We start from the raw sequence: 23,470 nt of genomic DNA, 5'->3' as shown, positions 1-23,470 counted from the left end.
AGATTCATGTATCTTAATAGCTGAAAAAATCTTAGAAACATCAGGCTTGGATTTTGCGAAACCAAACAGTAGAATTAAATTCTCCAACTACATGCTGAATGTAACATTCCTCCATCTGCATTCCAGACTACCCTTTGCCTTGCTAATCCCATGCAAAATTAGGGTGTGGACAGTGAAGAACTGGAGTTCTTAGGCATTCTCAAACGCTGATTAGCACCAAAGAATTGCATTCTCCCTCGGACAGAGCAAAGCAGATGTTATTTGTTTGTTACATTTCTGACCTGCCCAACTCCCTCAGAGAAGAATTCTAGGCAGTGCACAATAAAATGTCAAAATATAAAAACAGCATATAAAATTAAAATGTTAAAATTTTTAAAAAAGAAATTATTGTTTTAGAGGAAGGCAACAATAATTATACCCTGTTAAGAATAATTTAAAAAGTGAAGGGAGGGCTCTTAGGGCCCCAACCAACTGCACCAGCTGCAGGCTTCTTTCCGCTCCCCACATGAGACATTATTGTTTTGTAGGTGGGGATTGGAATTGTATCAGGCAACTGTTCTTATGCTCTCTCATTTGTCAAATAGCTCGACTCCCAGCTTTAAGCCCTGACATCTGATTGTCCTTCCTCAATGAAAAATACTGTGTTTGATGTTATCTGGCCCTTGGTAATACTATGGTCCAGGTCTTTCCACATCTTCCAATCTTGCACTTCTTCTTTGGAAAAAGAAGAAGTATATTAAATCGCAATGGGTGTTTGTGTTTCCTTGTTCAACACCTCAAAGTGTAGCCAACGTATCTATTTTGCTTGCTGGAAACCAACACACTAGCTTAGTAGACCATGTGTTCTACTTTCTTCATTGTCCATTCTCCTTATTACTACAGAATTAAAGGCATTTTGAATACCACTTGCTAGATAATCTGAGCAAGCAGGTGCTACTGACATCATAACTTGTTCAACCTTTTTATTTACTTGGCTATTCATGGAAGATAAAGCTGAGCTAGGTTGATCCAAATAAGTAGAATTCATCTTATACTCCTCTGTTGTCTCTTAGAATCAGAAAAAATGAGGCAATTTCTGTTCATAGAAAATGGAATAATAGAGAACTTTACTCAGACTAGACTTCCAATGGAGAACATGCAATTTTTCCATCTGATTTTCCCACCAACATATACGAGGACAAAAACCATATTCCTAGAAGGCTTCTTCTAATCCATTTGTAAAATATATTTTTATTAATGATAGTAGAGCGGTAATTATACGTGCCGTTCCTAGTTTTATATAGGAGGCAATGTAAAAATAACACCACTGAACTCCCCAATAACCACAAATACAGGAATACTAAATTATGCATGTCCAATTTCAGGTGCTGATGCTTGTTTCCCAGCATATAGTCCTAATGGAGGAAAAAGAAGATTGACACAAATGCCTGGTTATTTTAGATAATATTTTGATTTGGATAAAGCTGACTAAATAGAGACAAATTATCTTATTCAAATTGTAATATTTGTTTGCAATTGGGTTTCTTTGTCCCCACATACTTAAGTTTCCAAGAAACACCTGGGTGAAATCTTATTACTGGATGTAATTTTAGTATGTGATGCACGCTACATTGTAGATACAAATCTGACAAAGGGAATTAATTACAACTTTTAAATTACACATTAGACATAAAGCAGGTCCCTGAAAAATACTGCTTTGGCAGTATTATTTTACAAATCACCATAGATTTCAAGAGGAAAGTTTGCTGCTGGAAAATATCAAATTATTCCCACAAATTATTGTGAAGTACAGTAAATGATTAAAAGATGTCATTTCCCCATAACAGAAGCTCTTACTTTTGTAAAATCTGTCTAAAACTTTCTCTCCCAGTTCTTGTCCTTGGTGGAATAACAGCTGGATTTGTATTGTGCAATAATGCAGTTGTTTGGAGAATACAGGCAGGATGTAAATGGCTATCATGATCTCAAGGTTTTTTGGCAAGTTTGGTTGGCATAGACGTTTATCAGGTGTTTTCCCTACTGATTTACAGTTAGAAACTGGATTGCAGCTGCTCCATTTCTGCCAAGTTCTTTGCTAGGCCTCAGCAAAAGCAGAGATATTCCTCTAATAAGGGGAATGCATAGTTAAAAGTTGTTTACAAATGAGAGGAACTTAATAAAAGCTATTTTTTTAAAAAAAACACCTATGCAATTATATACAGGAACTTCAAGTGTTTTGCAGCATGAACTTTCCCTCTATGAGGGAGATAGGTGGTTAAGAACTTTGATATCTAAATAAAAGGAAACTGCCCAAACTGGCTTAGCCAGAAAACTACTTTTAGATGGCTCCAGTTAGTCAGTGGGTAAGAAAGAGTGATCTAACAGAACTGACAAAACATGCCTGATAGAATGATCAGGAGGCCTGATTTATAGAGTGAGGGAAGAGAAGGACCTTAAACATAGTATCTTTCCTTCCATAGTAAGTTAAGATTTTAGACCAAGTTTCACCCCCCTATTTTAAAGAACTGTATTAGGCTTAATACTGTGAGTGCAGAAAGCAGGATTCTGAAATAGCAAGTCACTCTGGAGCTGTTGGCGCCATGATCTTGCATTAGCATATTAAAACTTAGAAAAATATGGGCCTTCTTAATTAAGACATTACATTTCTTTTTCTTTGTGGTCAAGGGTAAGTGGCCATTCTAATTGCTAGAGTGTTGCAGCATGAACTCACATTTGGAAATCTCAACATTTTCTATGGATAGTACAAAGCAACTGCTCCCCATTGGTCTTTTTCCTGAGATTTTGTAGTTCCAAGGAAAAGAAATTAAGAAATGCAATTAGGTTTAGAATAAAGAACCATGGCTTATGTTACATGGACATATCTAACTTTTTATATGATAAACAGAATTAGGGGATTTCTATTTGCAACTTCTATTTGCCTAGAAAAAATAGACATATTATATTACTGTATCCTTTGGAAAACAAAAAAATTCTGATCCACATATTCACTTTTTCTCATCGCTCTTTAAAGCTATGATAGATCCACCACAACTCAAAAACCAGAAGAAATTATGGAGCTTTTCATATGCTTTTATTAACTGCAGAGAAAATTGAATGCATATTTTTGACTAATGGGACTTATAAGGGCTGAAGATGGCAAGATGAGGATTCAGAGCAGAGAAAGGCTTTGTAGAACACTGGTCAGATCCACAGTAATCATATGGCTGGGGGGAAAGCAGTTAACAATCAGCTAACAGGAAACATTTGGGGAAAAAAGTCATAAAGTTGGGGCTATTGCGTTTGCAGCAAGCCAATTCTCTGCACATATATGGATTCTTTGCTGGCAACAAAACATCATATCTAGCAGTGTCATGTCCTTAAAACTTCTGTTAGCTGCTTCTTGAATATGAGGGCAAGCTTCTAGAAAAATAGTGATTAATAGCCATGTCTGGCCCAAAATCTCATACAAATACTGTTCAAATTTGGTAAATCAAGTTACATCTAATGCTAGATGAATATCAGATTCGTATGTCCTTAGCAAAGAACCTCACACGCACATACAAAATAAATTTGACAAATCACTCCAAGGCAAACATATATTTTAATTTTCGCAAAACAGAATAAGTTGGTATTTTAAATCTTCAGATGGTATTGTATTTCTGGCTTTGGGAGTAGGGATAAATTAAAAACAATGGGATCCAGCCATAATAGAATTTCTTTTTTAAAATCCAAATATATACATACTGAGCAGGTGTCCAATGTGGCTGTGTTGACTTGGATTCCGCTTAATGGCTGAGATGCCTCACACTGGACTTACAATGAAGCTACAGGCGATGGTCTCCTATCTTACATGGATGAGTATAGCTGTTTGATGAAATGCATTGACCTTGGATTGAGGCCTTAACTTATAGAGTCTAGCTTTTATTAACAAGTAAAAATGGTGAGAGGTGTTTTTTTTAAGTAAACAAAAGCCAGCTTTTGTAATTTCTCACATCACAATGACCCAAGAAACACTTTTTTAAAAAAAAGTAGTACAAGTAATAAGACTAGAGGAAGGTCATCCACTGCTCTGATATTAGCAGACTGTCTTGGCTGAGCTTGGCAAAGGATTAGAAAGACTGAATACTTTCATAAGATTTGCTGCATTTCCTGCTAAGTGCTCTGTATCTTTATGGACCATTGAGGCGAAACAGACCGAGACAGACAGACAGTCCAAAGAGACATTCCATTTTGCTGAATTAGTTCCTGATGAATATGAAATCAAAATGTTATTTATGTAATCATTACAATTTATCCCACCCTAGAATTTATTTGGCCATTTACTCACTAGTGACTTATAGCAGTTTATTCATGATTTGTTGCTTTAGCAATGCTATAAATCTATAGGGAGGAAATAGTTTATTTCGCTTTCATCACAATCCATACGATCAGTGGCTACCATTCAAAATACAATCTGCCAAACAAGAGTTTCAAGTTGCAGACAGGTATCAGACATTTGAATGCTGACCGTGCTAGTAATTTGTTTAAATTTTATAAAGCCAGATCTACCAGTGACTCAGAGTGAATAATATGTACTTTGAAATGCACATAGCCTAAGTAACTCATATATTTAACCATTTTACAGCTAAAGCAACGGTCAATGTGGCTCTCCAGATGACACCGAACTGCAGTTACTATTGGCTTATCTAAGGTGGCAAATGGGCAAGTGATACAGTATTTTAATTTAGCAGTATAGGGAGGCCCACTGGATTCTGTTTCTGCAGTTCAGTCAGTTCAGGTGTGATTTAAAAAAAAAATATTCTAGAGACTTTCATAGGCCTTTAGAGAGCGGTAAGATTTTTCATCATGGGTTGGGGGGGGTCACAACTCATCTTGCTAACGTCCTTCAGATTTTCAGCCAATGAGGTAGTGATGTGACCAGATTTTTCAGAAAGATGAGGAATCATTTTTGCTATAAGAATGGAGAATATATGTTGTGCAGGGCTGAAGAGAGGGTGAGGTGAGAGTAGTTTTCTGTTACAGCCATTTTCACTTCATTGTTTGCTGATTTTAAAGGAGAATCTCCATGCTAAGACATCCTCCATTCCAATATACAGGTAATTATTCAGATGAAAAAAACACACACCTTTATTTTCCTATCAAGTAAATAGGAAGAAGCTGTCAGTGCAGAATCAACCTGTGGTATCAGGTACTTGAAAGCCATAATGGATGCGATACACCAGGGGTCTTTAAACTTGGCCCTTTATGACTTGTGGACTTCAACTCCCAGAATTCCTCAGCCAGGCACGCTGGCTGAGGAATTCTGGGAGTTGAAGTCCACAAGTCATAAAAGGGCCAAGTTCAAAGACCCCTGCTACACTATCCCAATCACTTGTTCATCTGTGATGTTACCAATTATAATGATGTAGGCTTGTGAACTATATGTTTATTTGCTAACTTAGCCATTCATGGGGTGGGGCCATAAAGAGCTTTGTTTTTGTCACAGCTGTGTGGGTTGAGTAAATGAGATAATTTACGTGTGTCCTTAGAAAAGCATTTGGTAACTTAATCTTCTACCATGTGGATACGCTTGGGTCAGCAAAGATTTGTTTTCAGGTAAATGCCACTTCCCATTAGTCCTCTTCCTCCGTTTCCTCCTCTGAGTGATCCTCATTTTTCAAAGGGTCACTGAATTCAAAATTTCCTTCAATGTCCAGCACTTGCAGTTGCTTTAGTCTGTGGAAAGTGCTCTCTTTCACAGCACTGAATGCAATCTTGTTAAACCTTGAAATTGAAAGGAAAAAAAATGAATAGAATTACCTCTCAATACTTTATGACAATGTCCTTCCTTGTCCTATAAATTCTATACTAAGAGGAGGATACCACAAAAATGGCTTTTTATAAGAAGGAGGTTAGTCTGTTTCTCTCTATTTTATGCTCACATTTCAGTTTTGGGGTTTCATCTCCAGCCATTCTACCTTTCTTTATTCTTACAATTGATGTCTTACAATTTGAGGAGATTTCTGAATGCATAAAGGTAGAAAGGTAGCCCTCAACATGGGCCCAAAATTTCTATTGCTAAATGAAACATGTGTTATGTGAATTTTGACCCATTTTATGACCTTTTTTGACAGAGCTGTTAAGTGAATCACTGCAGTTGTTAAGTTAGTAACACAGTTGTTAAAGTGAATCAGGCTTTCCCATTGGCTTTGCTTGTCCGAAAAATCGCAAAAGGTGATCACATGATCCCAGGACACTGCAACTGTCAAAAATATGAGTCAGTTGCCAAGCATCTGATTTTTTATCATGTGACCAAGGGTATGCTGCAATGGTGTGAAAAACAGTCATAAGTCACTTTTTTTCAGTGACGTCGTAACTTCAAATGGTCACTAAATGAACTGTTGTAAGTTGAGGACTACCTGTGCCGTATCTGACAAGGATTCATAAGCACAACAAATGCACAATTTCTTGTCCATAAACAATTAGTGCACATAATGAAACATGCTTGAAGTGCAGTATAGAGTTCATACATAAAGGAAAAGGTATCTTTTACATTTGTGAAGCCATTAGTATTTTTCTGAGAGTCTTTTTCCTGGCTACACACCTGAGATAAATTCCCTTTATATTGGGGGTAGAATCAAAGGCATCCTCTGGCACAGTGCTGATCTTGTTGCTCTGGAGATACAGATACTCGAGAGTTTCTGGTAAACCAGATGGAATAGCAGTCAGATGATTGGCAGCCATGTCCAATATCTGGAGCAGGATCCACAAGAGAATAATTTAAATAATTAACAGAAGTCATTCTGATGCTTTGAAAAGAGTAAATTGCTATAAATCCCACATCCTGTCATTCACTCAGATCTGTATTTTCTAGGTGCTAGGTTTACACGCCAGTGAGATATCCACAATACTGCAACCATTAGTGCCCAATAGTGGAGTGCACGCTCTCATCTCTTTCCAGCAAATCGTCACTGTAGTTCTCATCCTTCTCCTTCACAGTCACACAGACACACCACCACTTTTGATATTGCACAAGTTCATTTGCCTGTTCTGTAGTGTTAGGTTTAACTTCCTTTGGTTCATTCACCTCTTTCATCCTGGTCACCTAACATATTAGCAAGAGGGGTCCCAATTCTTTCAGGTATACATTGAAACACAGCTATGGGAATCTGGGTGCAAGAGCTGAATCTGGGTGCAAGGTGAGCTGTACCTGTTAGGCATATGATGATAGCCTACATATTGGGTTGGAAATATATAAGCCATGATGATGTTGTAACTTTAAGAAGGTAATTGACCCATGGGCGTGTGGCCATAAGAGGGAGCTAGAAACGTAGACTCTCTCTCTCACTGGATCTCTCTGAATATCTGAATTTGCTGATCGCTCTATTATTGCTTTTTTGCTCTGTATCTGCATAACTGTGTTTTTGACCTCTGGACTGATAAGAAGACTTTGTATTAGGATTTGTACTTGGACTGTTATTTTTGTGTATGACCTGGACTGATTATTTTTGACTGTGCATTTTTGATTTTACACCACCTTAAAGTAACCTACTTTCTATTTTCGCAACTCAGTGTATCTTGTGGTTACTGTGATCTCTTACTGCTCTCAATACTCTTCCTTGTCTGTGCAACTCCTTGGTAGCACAAGGAGACCTCTGCACAACAATCCTTAACAGTACCCTTCCCTTCCTTTGAGGTTTGCTTTGACCTCTGTTTTCTGCCTTTTGGTTTTGCTTGCTGTTAGATTTATTTTGGTGAGCTGACAAACTGAATGGCAACAACATAATGTCTGGTGCTTCAGATTCTGCCCATACAAACAGGACAGAGGGAGCTCATTGATTACAGCTTCTGATTGCTTACTGTCACTGCTTAATTGTTCATGGCTTGTGACTAAAGTTCAATATTCCATATACTTTCATACAACTGTACTTTCATACTATGTGAAACCATCAGGCTATGTATCTCAATAGTATATACATCCAGGTCTGAACAACTTGTGGCCCTCAAGCTGCCTGTGACCCTTGCCCCAATTTCAAAACTTAGCGCGAGTGATATGTTCAGATATTTAAGAATTATCTCTTCCTTACCTATGTTTTCCTCAGAAGAGAAAACAAGGTTTTAGAAAGGAAAATAAAAAAAGAGATTGGGGATAATGGGATAATAGCTCTTCTCTCTTTTCCCCCCCCCTCTCTCTCTCTCACACACACATAGAGAATTTTCTTCAAGTCAGCCCAGTATACAGCCTCCAAGAGATTGCAAGTAGTCCTTGATTTATGACCACAATTGAGCCCAAAATTTCTGTTGCTAAGCAAGACAGTTCTTAAGTGAATTTTGTCCCATTTTACAACTTTTTTTGATACAGTTGTTAAGTGAAACTAGCTTCCTCATTGACTTTGCTTGTCAAAAGGTTGCAAAATGTGATCACGTGACCCCCCAGGATGTTAAACAAGTGTGTTGCAGTTAAAAACTGCTGTATTTTTTCCAAAACAGTAGTGAGCCAAAGGCACTACTGGTATCACAAGGACTTTAGAAATGCATAGCAGGGCATGTTAATTCCATGGTTAGAGATAGAAATGTCTTTGATTCCTTAATATTCCACCCATCTCAATATACCTGTCATTTTTTTATTCCCTCCTCCCCCTTTTACCTGTCTACAGAGCTTCAGATTCTATGGTAAACTAGCATAATATTTACTTTTTTCCATATTGTGTGGTTTGCATCATTCTTTCATTTTATATCTATTCTAGCTGTGATTTTCTCAGAACATGCAGCTTAATTTTTCTCTCATAGATCTGCCTATTTGAAAGAGTTATATACTATTTTTGATATCATTTATGTGCATCTCTAGATCTAGACCTCTGTTTGTTTGTACCTTAAGACTGGTGAGATCTTTCCATGATCCACTGTGAATTAAATTGTTTTTCAATTTGTTGGCACTCAGATACAGCTCCTGTAGCTTTGACATTCCAGAGAGTGTGCCTTTGGGAATGGAACTGATCAAATTCATTTTTAACTTGAGGCTTTGCAAATTCTTGGGGAAGCCATAAGGCATGGTGCGGAGTTTATTGCCAGAAAAATCCAAGGACTTGAGTAGTTTCAGCTTACGGAAAGACTCCCGATGAATCTGTGAGCTGGTGATCTTATTGTAACTCAGGTTTAGTTCCTCCATGAAATAAGTGGTAGCAAAATCTTCCCTGCCAATTTCTGAAATCTGGTTGTAGAGAATCATAAGAGTTTTTACTCGTCTGGGCAGCCCACTGGGGATTTTTTCCAGTAGATTGTTATACAAATGAACAGTGTGCAATTTCTTCAGACCATGAAAAGCCAGTGGATGGATCTCTCGAGCCTTTAGTTTGTTATTATGAAGCAGAAGATATTCCAGGTTCTTGATTTGGGTCAAGACATCATTACCAATTGATCTTATTGCATTCTTCTCTAAGTGCAGAAGAACAATGTTTCGAGGCAAACCGGGTGGAATCTGGGAAAGGTTATTGCTAGACAAATCCAGGTACTCAAGGCTTGAGAGTTTCCTTGGGGGGAAAAAAGAAATTCCTTTTAAGTCTTTAAGTAGCAAAACACAAAGTGTTAGCAGAGGGAAATGAATAGGTTTTGCCTCTGTTCCTCATCACTGTTGCAATTGGGATAACTATACCTGCAACTCTGCAAGACCTTTTTTCCCCCATATGTACAGAAAAACTGTTGCTATCTATATAGTTCATGATGAATAAACCCCAGTTCAAAAATCCACACCTAATGATTGCCCCTTTAAAGCAGCACGAGCAGGGAGTGGTCAAAAAAAGACAATCTGGCAGACATGACAATGTGCTCAAAATTCCTGGGTGGAGATTCAGTCACACCATTATGGCCGACAGCTTTTCTGCAAGACCACATCTTGCAGACACTTGAAGAAGCCTCTTCTTGTAAGCTGCCATTTTAATCTCCTGAAGAACTAGATAAACATTTATCCAAGCTTGTCAAAGACTAAATCAACTCCAGTTTCCAGTCTAGTATCTTAATCAAAGGATGAGACAAAAAAGGAGTCAAAAGTAGTCAATTATGTCTTACAAAGGGATCCCTAACCCTTTAACAGTTGAATATGCTTAGAAGAAGAGTCCCATGCAAAGTAACCCAGCTACTATTATCCACTAAATGTGCATCCATTAAAGACTAACAAACTCACCAGAAGGTTTCATTGTCCATCCCCTCATTGGTTAATTTATTATTCTGCAAATATAGCTCTCGAAGTTCTGACAGCTCATTGAAAGCTCCTACAGGAATCTTCTCCAATTTGTTATTCTGTCCAGAGACAAAGAGGGCAGGCTGTGAGTCTCTTCACTGAATCTTCAGTCCTCGGAATATAAGAGGGATGTTCTAAGGTGGTTGCAGTGACAGGAAGAGGCCAGAGAAAAAGCCTTCAATGAATATAAGAGGACAATCTCTAGAATTTCCTGCCAGATTTTTTTCTGTCCTAGTGCTTCTACTGTAGAATATCATCCCCAGGGGTATCTGCAGGAAGGAGATCAAAATCTACTCACCTCCTGAGATTTGTTTGGCATTGTGCTGGTATAATTTGGCTGCCACTGCTTTTTAAAGATGCTATCAGGTGGTTTTCTTTTTAATTGTTTCATAAATTCTTGAGCAAAGAATATGATCCATAAATGCAATAACTAAGCAGTCAATGTATTCAACATCTCAAAAGAATAAGCTTTATAAAGGCTGAGGTTCTGACATGCAATGGAACTGATATTCTACCTTAAGATGTAGCTTATACAGTGCTCGTGGTAGATTCTTTGGAACATATTTTAAGAAGTTGCTGGACATGATCAAGATTTCCACGTTGTCAGAACCATTGAACATGTTTTCTGGTAGACCGACATCATCAAGCTTATTGTTGTGAAGATAGACTGACCTATCAGAAGAAAACAGATGGTGGTGGGGGAAGAGGAGACAGAAGGAGACAGAGATAGACAGAAACAAGGCTGGGAATCAAGTCTGTACTGAATGATTGTTTTCTGAAAGTAACAACTTTCTTACATCAACTATGCCTCAAGTTATCTCAGCAACTATCCACACTCTTCCCACCAGATATAATTCAATACAACTCTATCATGCTTCCATTTACCAGTTTGAAAGCTAAAGTATTCCAATATTTCTTCATAGAGAACTTGCTGTCGAAGCAACTCAGTTGCTTTTTGTTTTAATTTTTACAACTCTAAACTAAGGACCTCTCTTTACTTATCCTAGCCCTGGATACAGGGTACAGGTAACCCTTTTCTTCCCTGGTTTCCCATGACACTACTTTCATTGCATCTCCACCCATGAGCAAGAAGACAGTCTAATGTTATCCTTAACTGCATTGTGGCTGAAATAGCATTTTCCGTCAAATTCATAATATCTATTTGGTTTTTTTTTTACCTATGAGCCTTTATCTCATGGAGGAAAGTCAGACAGTGGTTGGGAAGAGGCCAATAGTACAGAGTAGGGAATGACAATTAGGATAGACCCATCACAATTAAAGAAATATTTCCCTTGAAAACCCCTGCAATCTCAAATTAATCTCAGCAATATATTAGAGAATTATTTTTCTAGGTTGTTTTCAACAGGGTATTGTCTAAGTTATTATTATGAGCCTTGCAATCCACCTAAAACAAAAAAAGTGGATGGGTCAAATGCATGGGAATCAAATGTTACCGTGGGGATTAAATAAGATTTTTTTTTCCTTGACACAAAATTATTTTGGAATTTTCTGAATAGTAAAACAATCAGTCTCACCCTTCCCAGTGAAGTTTGTGGTAAAGCAGATGTTTGATTGTGAAAATGACCAAAGACTGCATAATTTGGGACAGTTTGACACAGAGGATAAGATCAGTGACAGACCCCTAGAAAACCCTGGTTCAGTCACAGGCCACAGAAGGCAGCCAGTGAATGTAAGCAATGATGATATGGGGGAATTTAACTTGGGCAAGAGAAGGGCTGAGTTTTTGAATTCTGTTCAATTACAAGCATTTTGTAATTTGTAAAAGCTGTACCTTTCCTGGACTTCTGATGTGGAAACCATAGAAGCATTTAAACCAAACAAACAAAATAATTGTGAAAGCAAATATAATTACATTTCAGTGGCGTAGCGTGGGGGGTGCAGGGGGGGGCCGGCCGCACCAGGCGCAACATCTGGGGGGGCGTGCTCGCACTGAGCTGCTCAGGGAGCCCCAAGGGCTGCACAGAGTCGGCTTGGCTCCGCTCTCGAGCTGCTCTTTCTTGCAAAGCGAAACGAGTCCGGCAGGTGAGATGGGCGGCCACATAAACTGAATAAAATAAATAGAAGCGCCCAACTCTCTGCCCAGGCTCAGGCCAACCGCAAGCGCCCCGCAGGCGCCCCGGCAGGCTTGGCCGAGTGAAGACGGACCCGCCGGCCGGCTGGCCTAGCTTCGTGTGCATGTGTGGCTTTATTTAGCGGGGCTCACGTGCGAGCTTGAATGCAGCGGCTCTTGCAGGTCGGAGCCCCGCCCAGCCGCCCTCGAGAGGGACCTGGAAGCATCCCGCATGCGCGCGACTCTTCTTGGAAAGTCTACACCGCTGCGGGGCGCGTCTTTTCGGCAGTGCCCTGACGTCACCGGGTTAGGGGGCGCAAATTACTTGCCTTGCCCCGGGTGCTGACAACCCACGCTACGCCACTGTTACATTTTGCAAGATTTCGGTCCTCTTGCAGGACATCTTGCAAGATGTCAGTCCTTCTAATTTATTATATTTTATATATTTATTTATAAGATGCTAACATGTTATATATGCTTGCTTGAATCTTTCCTCCTGAAAGAAATATATTCTTACAAACAATAACTCTACGACTTTACATGCTGCTTCTGCTGCTGCTGTTGCCGATGATTAAACCTCCAGCTTTTTTTTCTCAAAACCTCTTTTATTTTTTTTACCTCAGGTTTGTTTTTTGTCCAAAGGTGAGATCATAAATTTTGGTGAGATTATTGGCAGCAAAATCCACACTGATCAAAGTCTGTGGAAGGAACTTTGGAGCCGTTGTGAGCTGGAAAAAGAGAGACAAGGCCAGAGGAGGAAATCATTGTCAGAAATACAAAGGCTTCAAACACACACTCATCCTTGCATTTCCTTCAGAATATTAAACGGCTATTTGTTCCAGTGAGGAAAGGGTATTATAAAGCTGCTTCAATTATCTTAGAATCAAGGATTTCTACCTTCTTCTCTAATACTAATAAATATCAGTGTGGAATGCACTTAAACTTTCATCTGGAAAGCCATGCTTATTGGGCTCAATGGATATATAGGAAGGACAGATTGAGAGAACAAATATATTTTGCACAGTTTGTGTGTCCTTCTTCCATAAATAGTTGAGTCTTCTTTTTTAGGCAAGTCCCAGCAAAACCAAGAGCTTGGGAATAAATTCTCCTAAACATTAATTCCATAATCCCTAGCAGAATGCAACATAAATAGGCCTTTTTTTTTAACAGAAGGCTGTTTTTTCAGGCTATCTGCTTCTGACTCTGTTGTAACCCTGTATGGATGTAATAGAGAAACTATGACGACTATTTAACATTTATTTTGGGCCAGTTGTGCAATGAACCTTGTGTGGGGGTACAAAATTAATAAAAAGAAATACAATGCAGATACAGAATGGCCTTCTAGTATTATTTTGCTTGCCAAGATCTATTTTAAAAAAGAAAAAAGAGTTCTTCTAATATGGTTTTGTTGCAAGATTTCCAAGGGTTGACTGTTTGATTTTAAGTTGATAAGTATTTACATAATATTTCATAGGGAAATATTATCCAATTAACTTCAAAATGCATTCAATAATCATTGCACGTTGAAGGCATGTGATAATTGGTGGAAATAAAATTAGGAAATGGGAAGAGGACAGCCCAATGAGGGCCGAGCAAGGTAGAGTTCTATTTTGGGAGCATTTCACCCATTTTGATGCTGGCACCACTTCAGTCAGAGAATCCCATACCCGGAAGAGGCCAATGAGACCAACTCAAGATCATTTAGTCATTTCACTCCAAGACTCAATTTTGGAATCCAAATTAAAGTATTTACTATTCTTGACAGGTGTTTTTTTTGTCCTCGGCTTGAACAAGTATACATTATATGCCAATTAAAGTCAGAGAGAGATTCCACTTTGTGTATGATGTCCAGTTCTGGTCTTAATATTTTTTTTAAAAAAATAGACAATAGCAATAGCACTTACACTTATATACCGCTTCATAGCGCTTTACAGCCCTCTCTAAAGCATTTTACAGAGTCAGCATATTGCCCCCAATAATCTGGGTCTTCATTTTACTGATGTCAGAAGGATGGAAGGCTGAGTCAAGCTTGAGCTGGTGAGGTCTGAACGGCAGTCAGCAGAATTAGCCTGCAATATTGTATTCTAAGCAGTGCTTTTTTTGTAAAAGAAAAAGGTGCCGGAACTCACACATGTCATATAACCCGCCTTGCCTACCCTACAAGGTTCCATCCAAAAAAAGGTGCCGGAACTCCATTCTGAGCATTCTATGACAAAAGAAGCCCTGATTCTAACCACTGTGCCACTATGGCTCTTGCTATTGAAATACGTCCTTTAAGAAGAGCTAAGGAAAAAAAACCTAGAAGACTGTAAGAAAAGGCAATATGGAGGGGATCTCTACAATCTTGACTCATACAGACTGAGAGATTCTTTCTACATTAAGATCCAAGTTATTCATAAAAACGTTGAAAAGTACAACTTGTAAATATCCTTATTCATCAATGCTACATTAAATTTAATCTAAATGTTTTTATTTTACTGTGACATCTAAATGCACATTATTATAAAGCCTTTCTGTAGTTCTATAAGCAAGGCTAGGCATGTAATGATTCACTGGGGGCAGGGGGGGTGCAATAACTCCAGCCTATAGCTGTTGCTCTGCTGGAGATGAATTTCAGCTAAAGCCTGAAAATATACTTCAGTCTCTTAATTCTGATTATGTAAAACAATATTTTTTTGGCGTGTCTCTGACATTTCATCGAATTCTCTTTTCAACAGGTTTGCTTTTATTATTTGGATGTGGTTTTCTTTTGCAGCACCAGCAGCACCAGGAAAGACCAACGATAGCTATTCTATCTCATAGAAAAAAATTGGACACAAAAGTTCTGGAATATTAGTCATAGCCTGGCTTGTATTTTGCTTTTATGAACCCCTCTTCACTGCCAAAAGCGTTGCATGGAAAATTGTTGTAAATGAAGGAAAGGACACGATGTTACTAGATAAGCAGTTTGGTATAGCAACTCAACAATAACAGTGCACATTGTTTGAAAAAGAAATGAGTTGCTGAACTTTTCTTTATATGATGATGGCTATCCAAATTCTTAATTATCAGCCACCAGTAAATACTGTGGAGCAGTGGGGATTCCAAAGAGTTATGCAGGCTTTCATAACTCCAAAATTAAGAATGTCTCCTTTACTTATCACTGAGTTATGTTCTGACCAGGCCAGTACATAAACCAATAAAATAACATTAATAAATAAAAAATAAAGCATTGGGCTGGAATAGGGAGATTTGGCCAATGCAGAGCCTGGCAGGAAATTAGCTAGTGAGGAAAAAAATATTTAATGTATATATTTATTAATCAAGAACTTAGTGCTAAAGATAGAAAATTACAGAATATTATAAACAGAATATAATGCGTCCTGAGGTTTCAATATGATGCTTGTTTTGCTGCATTACTGTAATTAGATATATTTTTTTCTCATAGAGCAACTTTGATGGAGATACGCTAGCCGTATGTTGATCTAAGCTCAAATCATATGATTCAAATACCAGTGTTTATGTAACTTCATTTCCTGGACATTTCAAATAAGGCAACAGTTTTCTTCCCTCTCTTGAAACTCCCCAGAGAGACTTGAGGTACCTTTTTAACTGGTTTCTTTGAGGAGGCTGAACAGCCCTCTGCTGGAAATGCTTTAAATCAGATTCTTGCAGTTAGGAAGGAGTTGGACTTAAATGCCTAAACGGCCCTGTTGATTATTTCTATCAATTCTATCAACTTAATGCTATCAAATTAAGGGAATATTTTGTGGTCAAGGAACTCGGCAACACAAAAAAAAATCTTCCAAAACTGCAACAATTGTTGGATAATTATTTGAATCCCTAATTTCCACACCTAAGATTTCAATATTTGATCTAACTTGATCTAACCATTTTCTAATGTTCTAATGTTCTAATTCGTTTTATATATATAAAACATATTCATGAAGATCCTCAAATACAGGAGGAACGATATTAAATACAATGACTTTTCCTCTGAAAGGTAATATAAATTTCATCTCAATGTCACATACAGTAAATTTAAAGAAAAGTCAAGACTTTAATAGGAGAAATTATAGTATCGTTATGAATTTAGAGAATTATTTGAAGAAAATCCGCAACTGGTATGGTTCCTATTGGGAACCATACATTTTTTACTGATAAATCTCTTCATATTAATAATTTTCATGTTATGTTGCCACTGTTGCCTAGCTCTAATCTAACTACTGTCGTAGCTTCTCTTAATTCCTCAAATTTCAAAGCCACAAAGTTGTACCTGTCAAAGGACTATATCCCAGTTTACTTTCTTTTATTCTGGCTGGGGAATATGGGAATCACCGGGCTGCATAGTGGAGGACATCAAGTTGGGAGAAATAGCAACTCTTGAAACATTTGCTAACCTGGTTATTTGCAAGGTACAGGTAATTCAGATTCTCCAGCTGGTCAAATGTATTCTCTGGAAGCCCTTAAAAGAATATGGATACAGTATTTTGACAATTAGTATCTGTTTGCAACTAGTGCAATTTTACCTCCTAAAATATTTTATGTGTGTTATAGTATTGGTTATTGCTGGTGCTGGTGTATTACAAAATAGGAACAGAGGATTATCATCCATTTAAAGGCAATCTAGATTAAAGATCAAAGTCCCTGAGAGGAATTTTTGAAGTTAACTGCTTCACAATTAGGTACATTGGAGCAATAGACTGAGAATGTTAGATACTGTCTTCACAATGCTGATGAGATATTTTTTATTTCAAGCGTATTTTCTTCCAGTTTTGCAGAAATGATCCTTTTGCTAATTTTGTGCCAAGAGTGGCGTTGTTGTTTTTTATCTCCCACTTCCTTTTTTTCTGATACACAAATAAGTCCTTCAGATTTAGGAAGTGCATCCATTTGCCAAGAAAAAAAAACAGGGCTAGGATATGACATATGGCCAATCTTTTCTGTAATATTGTCTTTGCTGGCTATTATATTTACTTTTAAACTATTCTGGATTTTCCAGCTTACCTTTGGATGTGAGTCTGTTGTTTTGTAAATTCAATGTTTCTAGCCAAGGGAGACGTGCAAGCTGTTCTGGAACGATTTTTTCTATCTGGTTGTTCTAAAAGAAAAGATGCATTAAAAATAAAAGATATTAGCTGAAAGCATTTGATCCCTAGTTAACTTCATTGGGGAAGTTTTCTTTGGAAACAACAGGATCGCCTGAGTGGCAAGGAGACCACTCTTGAATGTGCTTATACAGCAATATAGTCTTTGAATTACAACAATTCGTTTAGTGACTCTTGAATGTTACAATGGAACTGAAGAAAGTGACATGACCAGTTTTCACACTTATGACCGTTGCAGCATCTCCATAGTTACATGATCAAAATTTGGACGCTTGGCAACTGGGATTATACTGTATTTATGACAATTGCACTGTTCTGGGGGTCATGTGATCACCATCTGTAACCTTCCTAGCTAACTTTCGACAAGGAAAGTAAATAAATGGGAGAAGTCAGATTCACTTAATGACCATATTGTTCACTTAACAACTGCAGTCCTTTTCTTAAGAATTATGGCAAAAATGGATCATAAAATGGGGCAAAACTTGCTTAACAACTGCTTTGCTTAGCCAGGGAAATTTGGGGTTCATTGTGGTTGTAAGTCAAGGACATCTGTTCACAATTTTGGCTGGGTCTGCAATAGACCTATTAAAATAGGGCCAGGACTGAAAGAATTCTTCCGAATCCACTCAAAAGCTTAGGCATAGCTATTCATAATGTTGTTACTGTTATTATTCCTAGTGATTTGCAGCACTTTGGATAGGAAGGCAAAAAAAATGATTCAGAGCAGGTGTGGGTGCAAATATTTGCAGTTCCCTAACCCTAACTCTGAAATTTTCCTTAGGATTGGGCAAGGGCTCTTCCACCCTTGCACTTTTTTGTGCAAATGATACAAAAGCAACAAGTATCTTAGATCAAAGTGTACTTTGCCAGGTTAAATATACTTTAATTACAGCTAGTCCTCTTTAGCAATTGCCTTATTTAGCGACCATTCCCAGTTAGGACAGTGACGGAAAAGTAACTTTGCGATCAATCCTTGCATTTATGACCTTTGAAAGATAAAGCAAACAAAAGCTGAAGTACGATCATAAGGATAGTCACGATTTCCCTCAGCGACCGAATTTCCGGTCCCAATTATGGTCACTAAACAAGGACTATCTCTAATGAGATCATGAATGGCCCAGTTGTGGTCACTAAACAAAGACTAACTTTACCTCTTTCCCGCTAATCAGTTTTGAAAACTCAGTTTACAAGCTTTGCAGTGAACAAATATTACGGGTGACTTGGAGATTTGCCTCATCAAATAGTTGTCAGTCCTTGTTTAGTGTTCCCATACCTGTAAGGAAAGGTGGCTTGTCATTTCTGGGACATCCATGGGAAATTCCTTCAGTGAAAATCCACCACAATCTACAATTCCTTCTGAGGTGCAGGTGCATTTTTTAGGACAATCTGGAGCCAAGGAAGTATCTTGATGATTGAGTAGCTCAGGAAAATTTTCTGGGAACTCGTTGCTGTCTTCGTTTTTCTGGCCTTGAATCCTGCTGCAGTTAAGTACCAATAGCCACAGCACCGGAAACAGGAATAGGAAGTTCAGGTACATTTCCACTGAAACCAAGGAAACATTACAGTGTATTGGGTATTGCTGCTAGCTATTTTTCATAAATAGGTGCAGTCTTCTATAATGGCAAAACATTTTAACACAAAAACAAGTGGGTAAACCTTATTTACCCTCAGGCATAACCAATCAAGTGTTCTGTAAGTTGACTACAAACTCTGCCAATCAAATTTAGAGCTTAACCTCTTTCACTTTTCAAAACAGGGCAAAATAATATAGATAAAGAATCAGGTTTTATTTATAATAATCCATCTGGGCTGCATATATCTCCATGGGCATTGTTACAAAAATGATGGTAGGTCACTGTAGCCAGTGGCACATCGGTCGTTAAAAAATGACAGATTATGGGTCCATGAAACAACTTGACTAGGACATTAACTGATATGGAGGTTGGGGTTTTAACATGGTTTTTAATTATTGTATATATCGGGCATAATATTTAATTGTTTTTTAACTTTTGTACTTTGTCTTTTAATACTTATTGCCCTGTACACCGCCCTGAGTCCTTTGGGAGAAGGGCGGTATAAAAATTTAATAAATATAAATATAAATATTTTGTGATTAATAATGATCAACATAGCGGCCACTGTATGATAAATGTTCAAAACATAACCTAAACTTTCCAAATATGTCCATCAGCCCCCAAATCCTGCTTCTGAAATTAAGTACTGTAGTAGAAAAAATACTTCAGATCGTTATTATCTTAGTATTTATGTAAACCAAGAATAAAATTGCTGGTGAACTTTAAATTAATAAATTAATAATAAATAAATATTTATTTCCTGTCTTTCTCTCTGGAGCTGTTCTCATTTTTCCCATAATAACACTCCCGGGACGTGAGGTAGCTAAGAAAGTAATTGGCCCAAAGTCACCAATGAGTTTTGATGGAGGAGGATGCACTTGAACTTGGTCTCCCTAACCTAGTGTCAGACCAACCCCAAGCCCCACATCCGTTTTGCCATTCTAATTACACCATGGCAGCCATTTTACAAGTGGGCAAGCACTCAGTTGTTACCACTGTGGCAACCAGAATGCCCATAATGTGATGTCCACTGTACCCACAACCCATTGTTTACTTATTTCATTCTAAATGACTGGAATAGCTGCTCTCTAGGGCAACTGCTTTAGTTTCAGATGTGTTTACCCGCAACTTTTTTACTCTTTTCTGGTGTGGAAGTTGTTATTGTTTATGGGTGCCATTTGCCTTTTGTATTATTTAGAATATTGAATTGTTGAATTATTTAGAATATTGAATTGAAAACAGAAGTGCTATAGACTCTGTAGTCATGGTTGTCCATCCTTGATCTATAACGATTATTCTATACATAATAGTATTATTATGCATCTCATTTTTACTGAGTGTGCATTGCCTATATACACATTCATAGTAATCTTACAGGGCAAATTTTTCATTCCCAAGACTTAAGGTCCAACACCCTGCTATATTAATAAAATAATTGTTTGGATCCTCTCCATTTGGAGGGTAATTTCTTTGGAGATATTTTCCACCATACCTCTTCTTTAACTTGACAGTTTTTCACAGTGTTCAATTTTTCAGAGTATGACCACTAAGAACAAACCAAAGGAGTGACAATTTTTCAAAAACAAAATGAGTCATTTAATTTATTGTGTTGAAAGCCAGTTGATGGATAAAATCTTTAGCAGACTTAGATCTTTTTCTATCTGTCAAGTTGAAGGGTTTCCCACCCCTTTGAGTAGGTAAAAACTAAACTACCATGATATTTGCTCTGCCCTTTGTTAATATCTAGCTTGCCTCTGTTGCTTGTTTTCAATCATTGCAATCCAAAGTAATTGCTTCCAAAGTAATAACTTCATAACTTAACAAATTGTACACACCTTGAGGTTGGCCTTGGATGAAGTCAGAATGTAGGAGAAAGTCTTACTTCAACACTGGTTTAGCTAAGGTTAACTGAAGTTCTCCAGAGGCGCTGGAGACAAGATAAAAACCAACTCGTGGCAGAAAAATAAATGTTAAAAAAATGTTCTCAAGGGCATGCTTGCAAATGAGCATGTTCCAAAGTTCATAAATGTGTAATATTCCATTTCAAAGAGAATATTATCTCCTCAAACCATGCAAGTCTTTTGATATTTAAATTTATGTTCCACGTTAGTGTGATCTCCATAGGGTTTAATTCTAAACTGGTCTAAGCTATTTGTTGTCCACACTCCAATTTCAATGATTATATCTTAAATGACTTCCATTATCAATAAAATTTCTGGCGTATTATACATCTTAAAGGGTGCCTACTGTGTTTGTTTTTCTTTGATCTGTCTCTCCCAAATATGCATACATACACACATGCAGACACAAACATACACATATATCCTATACATGCATAGATATACAGTGTGTATGCAGAACAAGTACATCCTAAACACACACACACACACACACACACACACACACACACACACACACACCCCAATATAAATGGATGCAATACTAAAATGATAGGTTACCTAGATTTTTAAAACATAACAAAATAAGAGCTACTTCTTTAAGAGCATGTCTCCACTCTCTGCAAGATCCTCATGCTTTTGGCATCAATCTTTCCCTCCTGTGAAGCAACAGCAACTCAGACACCCCTGGGACATGCTTGGGATAAAGAAACATTTGCTAGGTTTCACAAAGAAGGTAATAAAAGCAGGCGAGTTATTCCAATTCCTTTTTTAGTTAAAAAAAATAAATCTTTTTTAAAATGCTTTTTAAAAACCTCGGTTTATATAAAGTGCCTCGTTCAAAGCTTGTCCTCACTTCAAGCCTCAGCCAAGACCTCACCAAGGGTTGGCTAAGATCCTGTGACACTCGACCAAGCACAGTGTAAAGTTACTAATTTGACAGGTACAACTTTTTGGAAGGTTTTTTTTTTCAGGATCTAAAACAGAACTTCCACTAATCAAATAACAGAATCTCTGTATGAATGCAGCTAGGAACGATGTCTCTAGAGTGCTTCCATGTGGAAGGAATTGTTTGAAAGTTATCCCCTGGGAGTGGGAGAAGCAATTGGACATGCACAGAAAATAAATAGTCAATGACTCTGGTGCCTTCAGGCCTCTGCTTTGTTCCTTATTTTTTCCTGTACTACTTGCTCAGCATTATCAGGTTATGCAGCTTTGGGTGTTCAGAACGACTTTCCAAAGAGCCCCTGCCATTTACCATCTACAACAACCAGGCAACTACAAAGTTAAACTTCAGAAATAAACTCACCTCAACTTTCTGGACAGTGATGGAAGTATCTGGAAAAAAAAATCTCTCTGGGTCCCCCCCCACCAAAGGTTCCGTTTGCTCATGCCATAGCAATTATAAGCGCCGAGTGCCGAACACTTTCCCCCTTTCCCGAATCAGAGGCTTTCCAGATGTGATCAGTACAACTAGAAAGGAAAAGGAGAGAGAGAGAGAGAGAGAGGGAGGGAGAGAAAGAGAGAGAGCAACTTCTCTCCAAAGAGAATTTCCTGTCCTTTTTTATGCAAGAAGGAATTTTCCAAAGTCACCATATGGGAAAATGTAAATGAACAGAATGTGGGAGATAAAATATGAGAGAAATTCATAGCTGTGAGATGAATTCAGTGGCTTGCTTATGCCCAGTGATTTTTATCAGTAGACGCTGTGGGAATAACAAGCAAAGTGTATAACAGGCAGCCTAAAAAGTGAAGAAAATAATTTTTAAAGCCCTGCCTTTTCCCTGTTAGCATTACCGTTTGAATATTTTCTGATTTCTAAATCTCAAGCTTGAGTCCCACTGACACCAATTACTTTATAAATGGCATATGCTTCTTTAATGTAAACATGGGAAGATATCTTTTTTTCCCTATTGCTTGGGGTTTTCCACTCCACTTGACATTCTCCTCAGTGACAGGTTCACATATTTCACATGCATGTGGGATATGAACAAAGTACATGCCACCTTATTCGCCTCTTTTTTTTTCAAAGGAGAACTCAATTTCTTCATGGAACTGAGGCAGCTACTGTTTTTTCAAACACTTCCAGATGAAGTGCAGGGGAACAGTGAAATATGTCCTTCCTTTAAGACCAGGTTTAAAATAAGTCAACAAGCTAAATGCCCTTGGATTGACTGGCAAGATACTTGTGGGAATTCTTATCTCGGGTACTAGCCTGAGATTCTGCAACTGTTCTTTCTGAAATCCACTACGTTTATTTAGCTGTGTTTAAATTTCTATTATTTCATCTCCATCACCATTTCTGGATTTTGGTTTACTTTCACTGGATTGAAAATTCATGATTCCCAAAACGAAAGAGCAAAGTGAATGCTTGCATCAAATGTATTGATTGTTTTAAGCAAAACTACTCAGTATGGGAAATGTACTCCGCACTTTTCTATTCTGTACGTCTACAGGCTGGAATCCAGGATCATACATGCAACATAGATTTCAGAAAGCAGAATAAATGCATTTATTTCAAGGTTCAGAAAAGTCCTGGGTTTGGGGGAGTGGGAAACTTTTCATCAAAACATGAAACCTTAACCTTTATACCCTCAAATACAGTACATTAAGACTCTAAGCAACCAAATGAAAATCACAACATT

The 23,470-nt window shown here is 37.8% G+C and overlaps 1 protein-coding gene across 1 annotated transcript; it reads right to left on the bottom strand.

The window, feature by feature from the left end:
• Positions 1-3,117: 3,117 nt before the first annotated feature.
• Positions 3,118-22,261, bottom strand: PODN (podocan). The gene is made up of 10 exons (XM_083359029.1): positions 22,135-22,261; positions 18,627-18,895; positions 17,253-17,346; positions 16,646-16,710; positions 12,885-12,994; positions 10,711-10,867; positions 10,139-10,254; positions 8,831-9,488; positions 6,563-6,711; positions 3,118-5,742 (listed from the first exon to the last, which is right to left on the bottom strand). The coding sequence occupies exons 2-10, from the start codon at positions 18,888-18,890 to the stop codon at positions 5,592-5,594; spliced, it is 1,764 nt and encodes a 587-aa protein (XP_083215155.1). The 5' UTR covers positions 18,891-18,895; positions 22,135-22,261; the 3' UTR covers positions 3,118-5,591.
• Between the last annotated feature and the right edge of the window lie 1,209 nt (positions 22,262-23,470).

This window comes from Vipera ursinii, assembly GCF_947247035.1.
Source record: "Vipera ursinii genome assembly, chromosome: 3".
Lineage (NCBI taxonomy): Eukaryota > Metazoa > Chordata > Lepidosauria > Squamata > Viperidae > Vipera > Vipera ursinii.
This window is presented reverse-complemented; position numbering and strand designations above follow the sequence as displayed.

Excerpts from the sequence above, each read along its gene's own strand:
- PODN (XM_083359029.1), bottom strand. The coding sequence starts at position 18,890 with ATGTACCTGAACTTCCTATTCCTGTTTCCGGTGCTGTGGCTATTGGTA. Across the intron at positions 17,347-18,626 it reads CAAGCCACCTTTCCTTACAG|AACAACCAGATAGAAAAAAT; the intron begins GTATGGGAACAC and ends CTTTTCTTTTAG. Across the intron at positions 10,255-10,710 it reads TGTATAAGCTACATCTTAAG|AATAACAAATTGGAGAAGAT; the intron begins GTAGAATATCAG and ends GTCTCTGGACAG.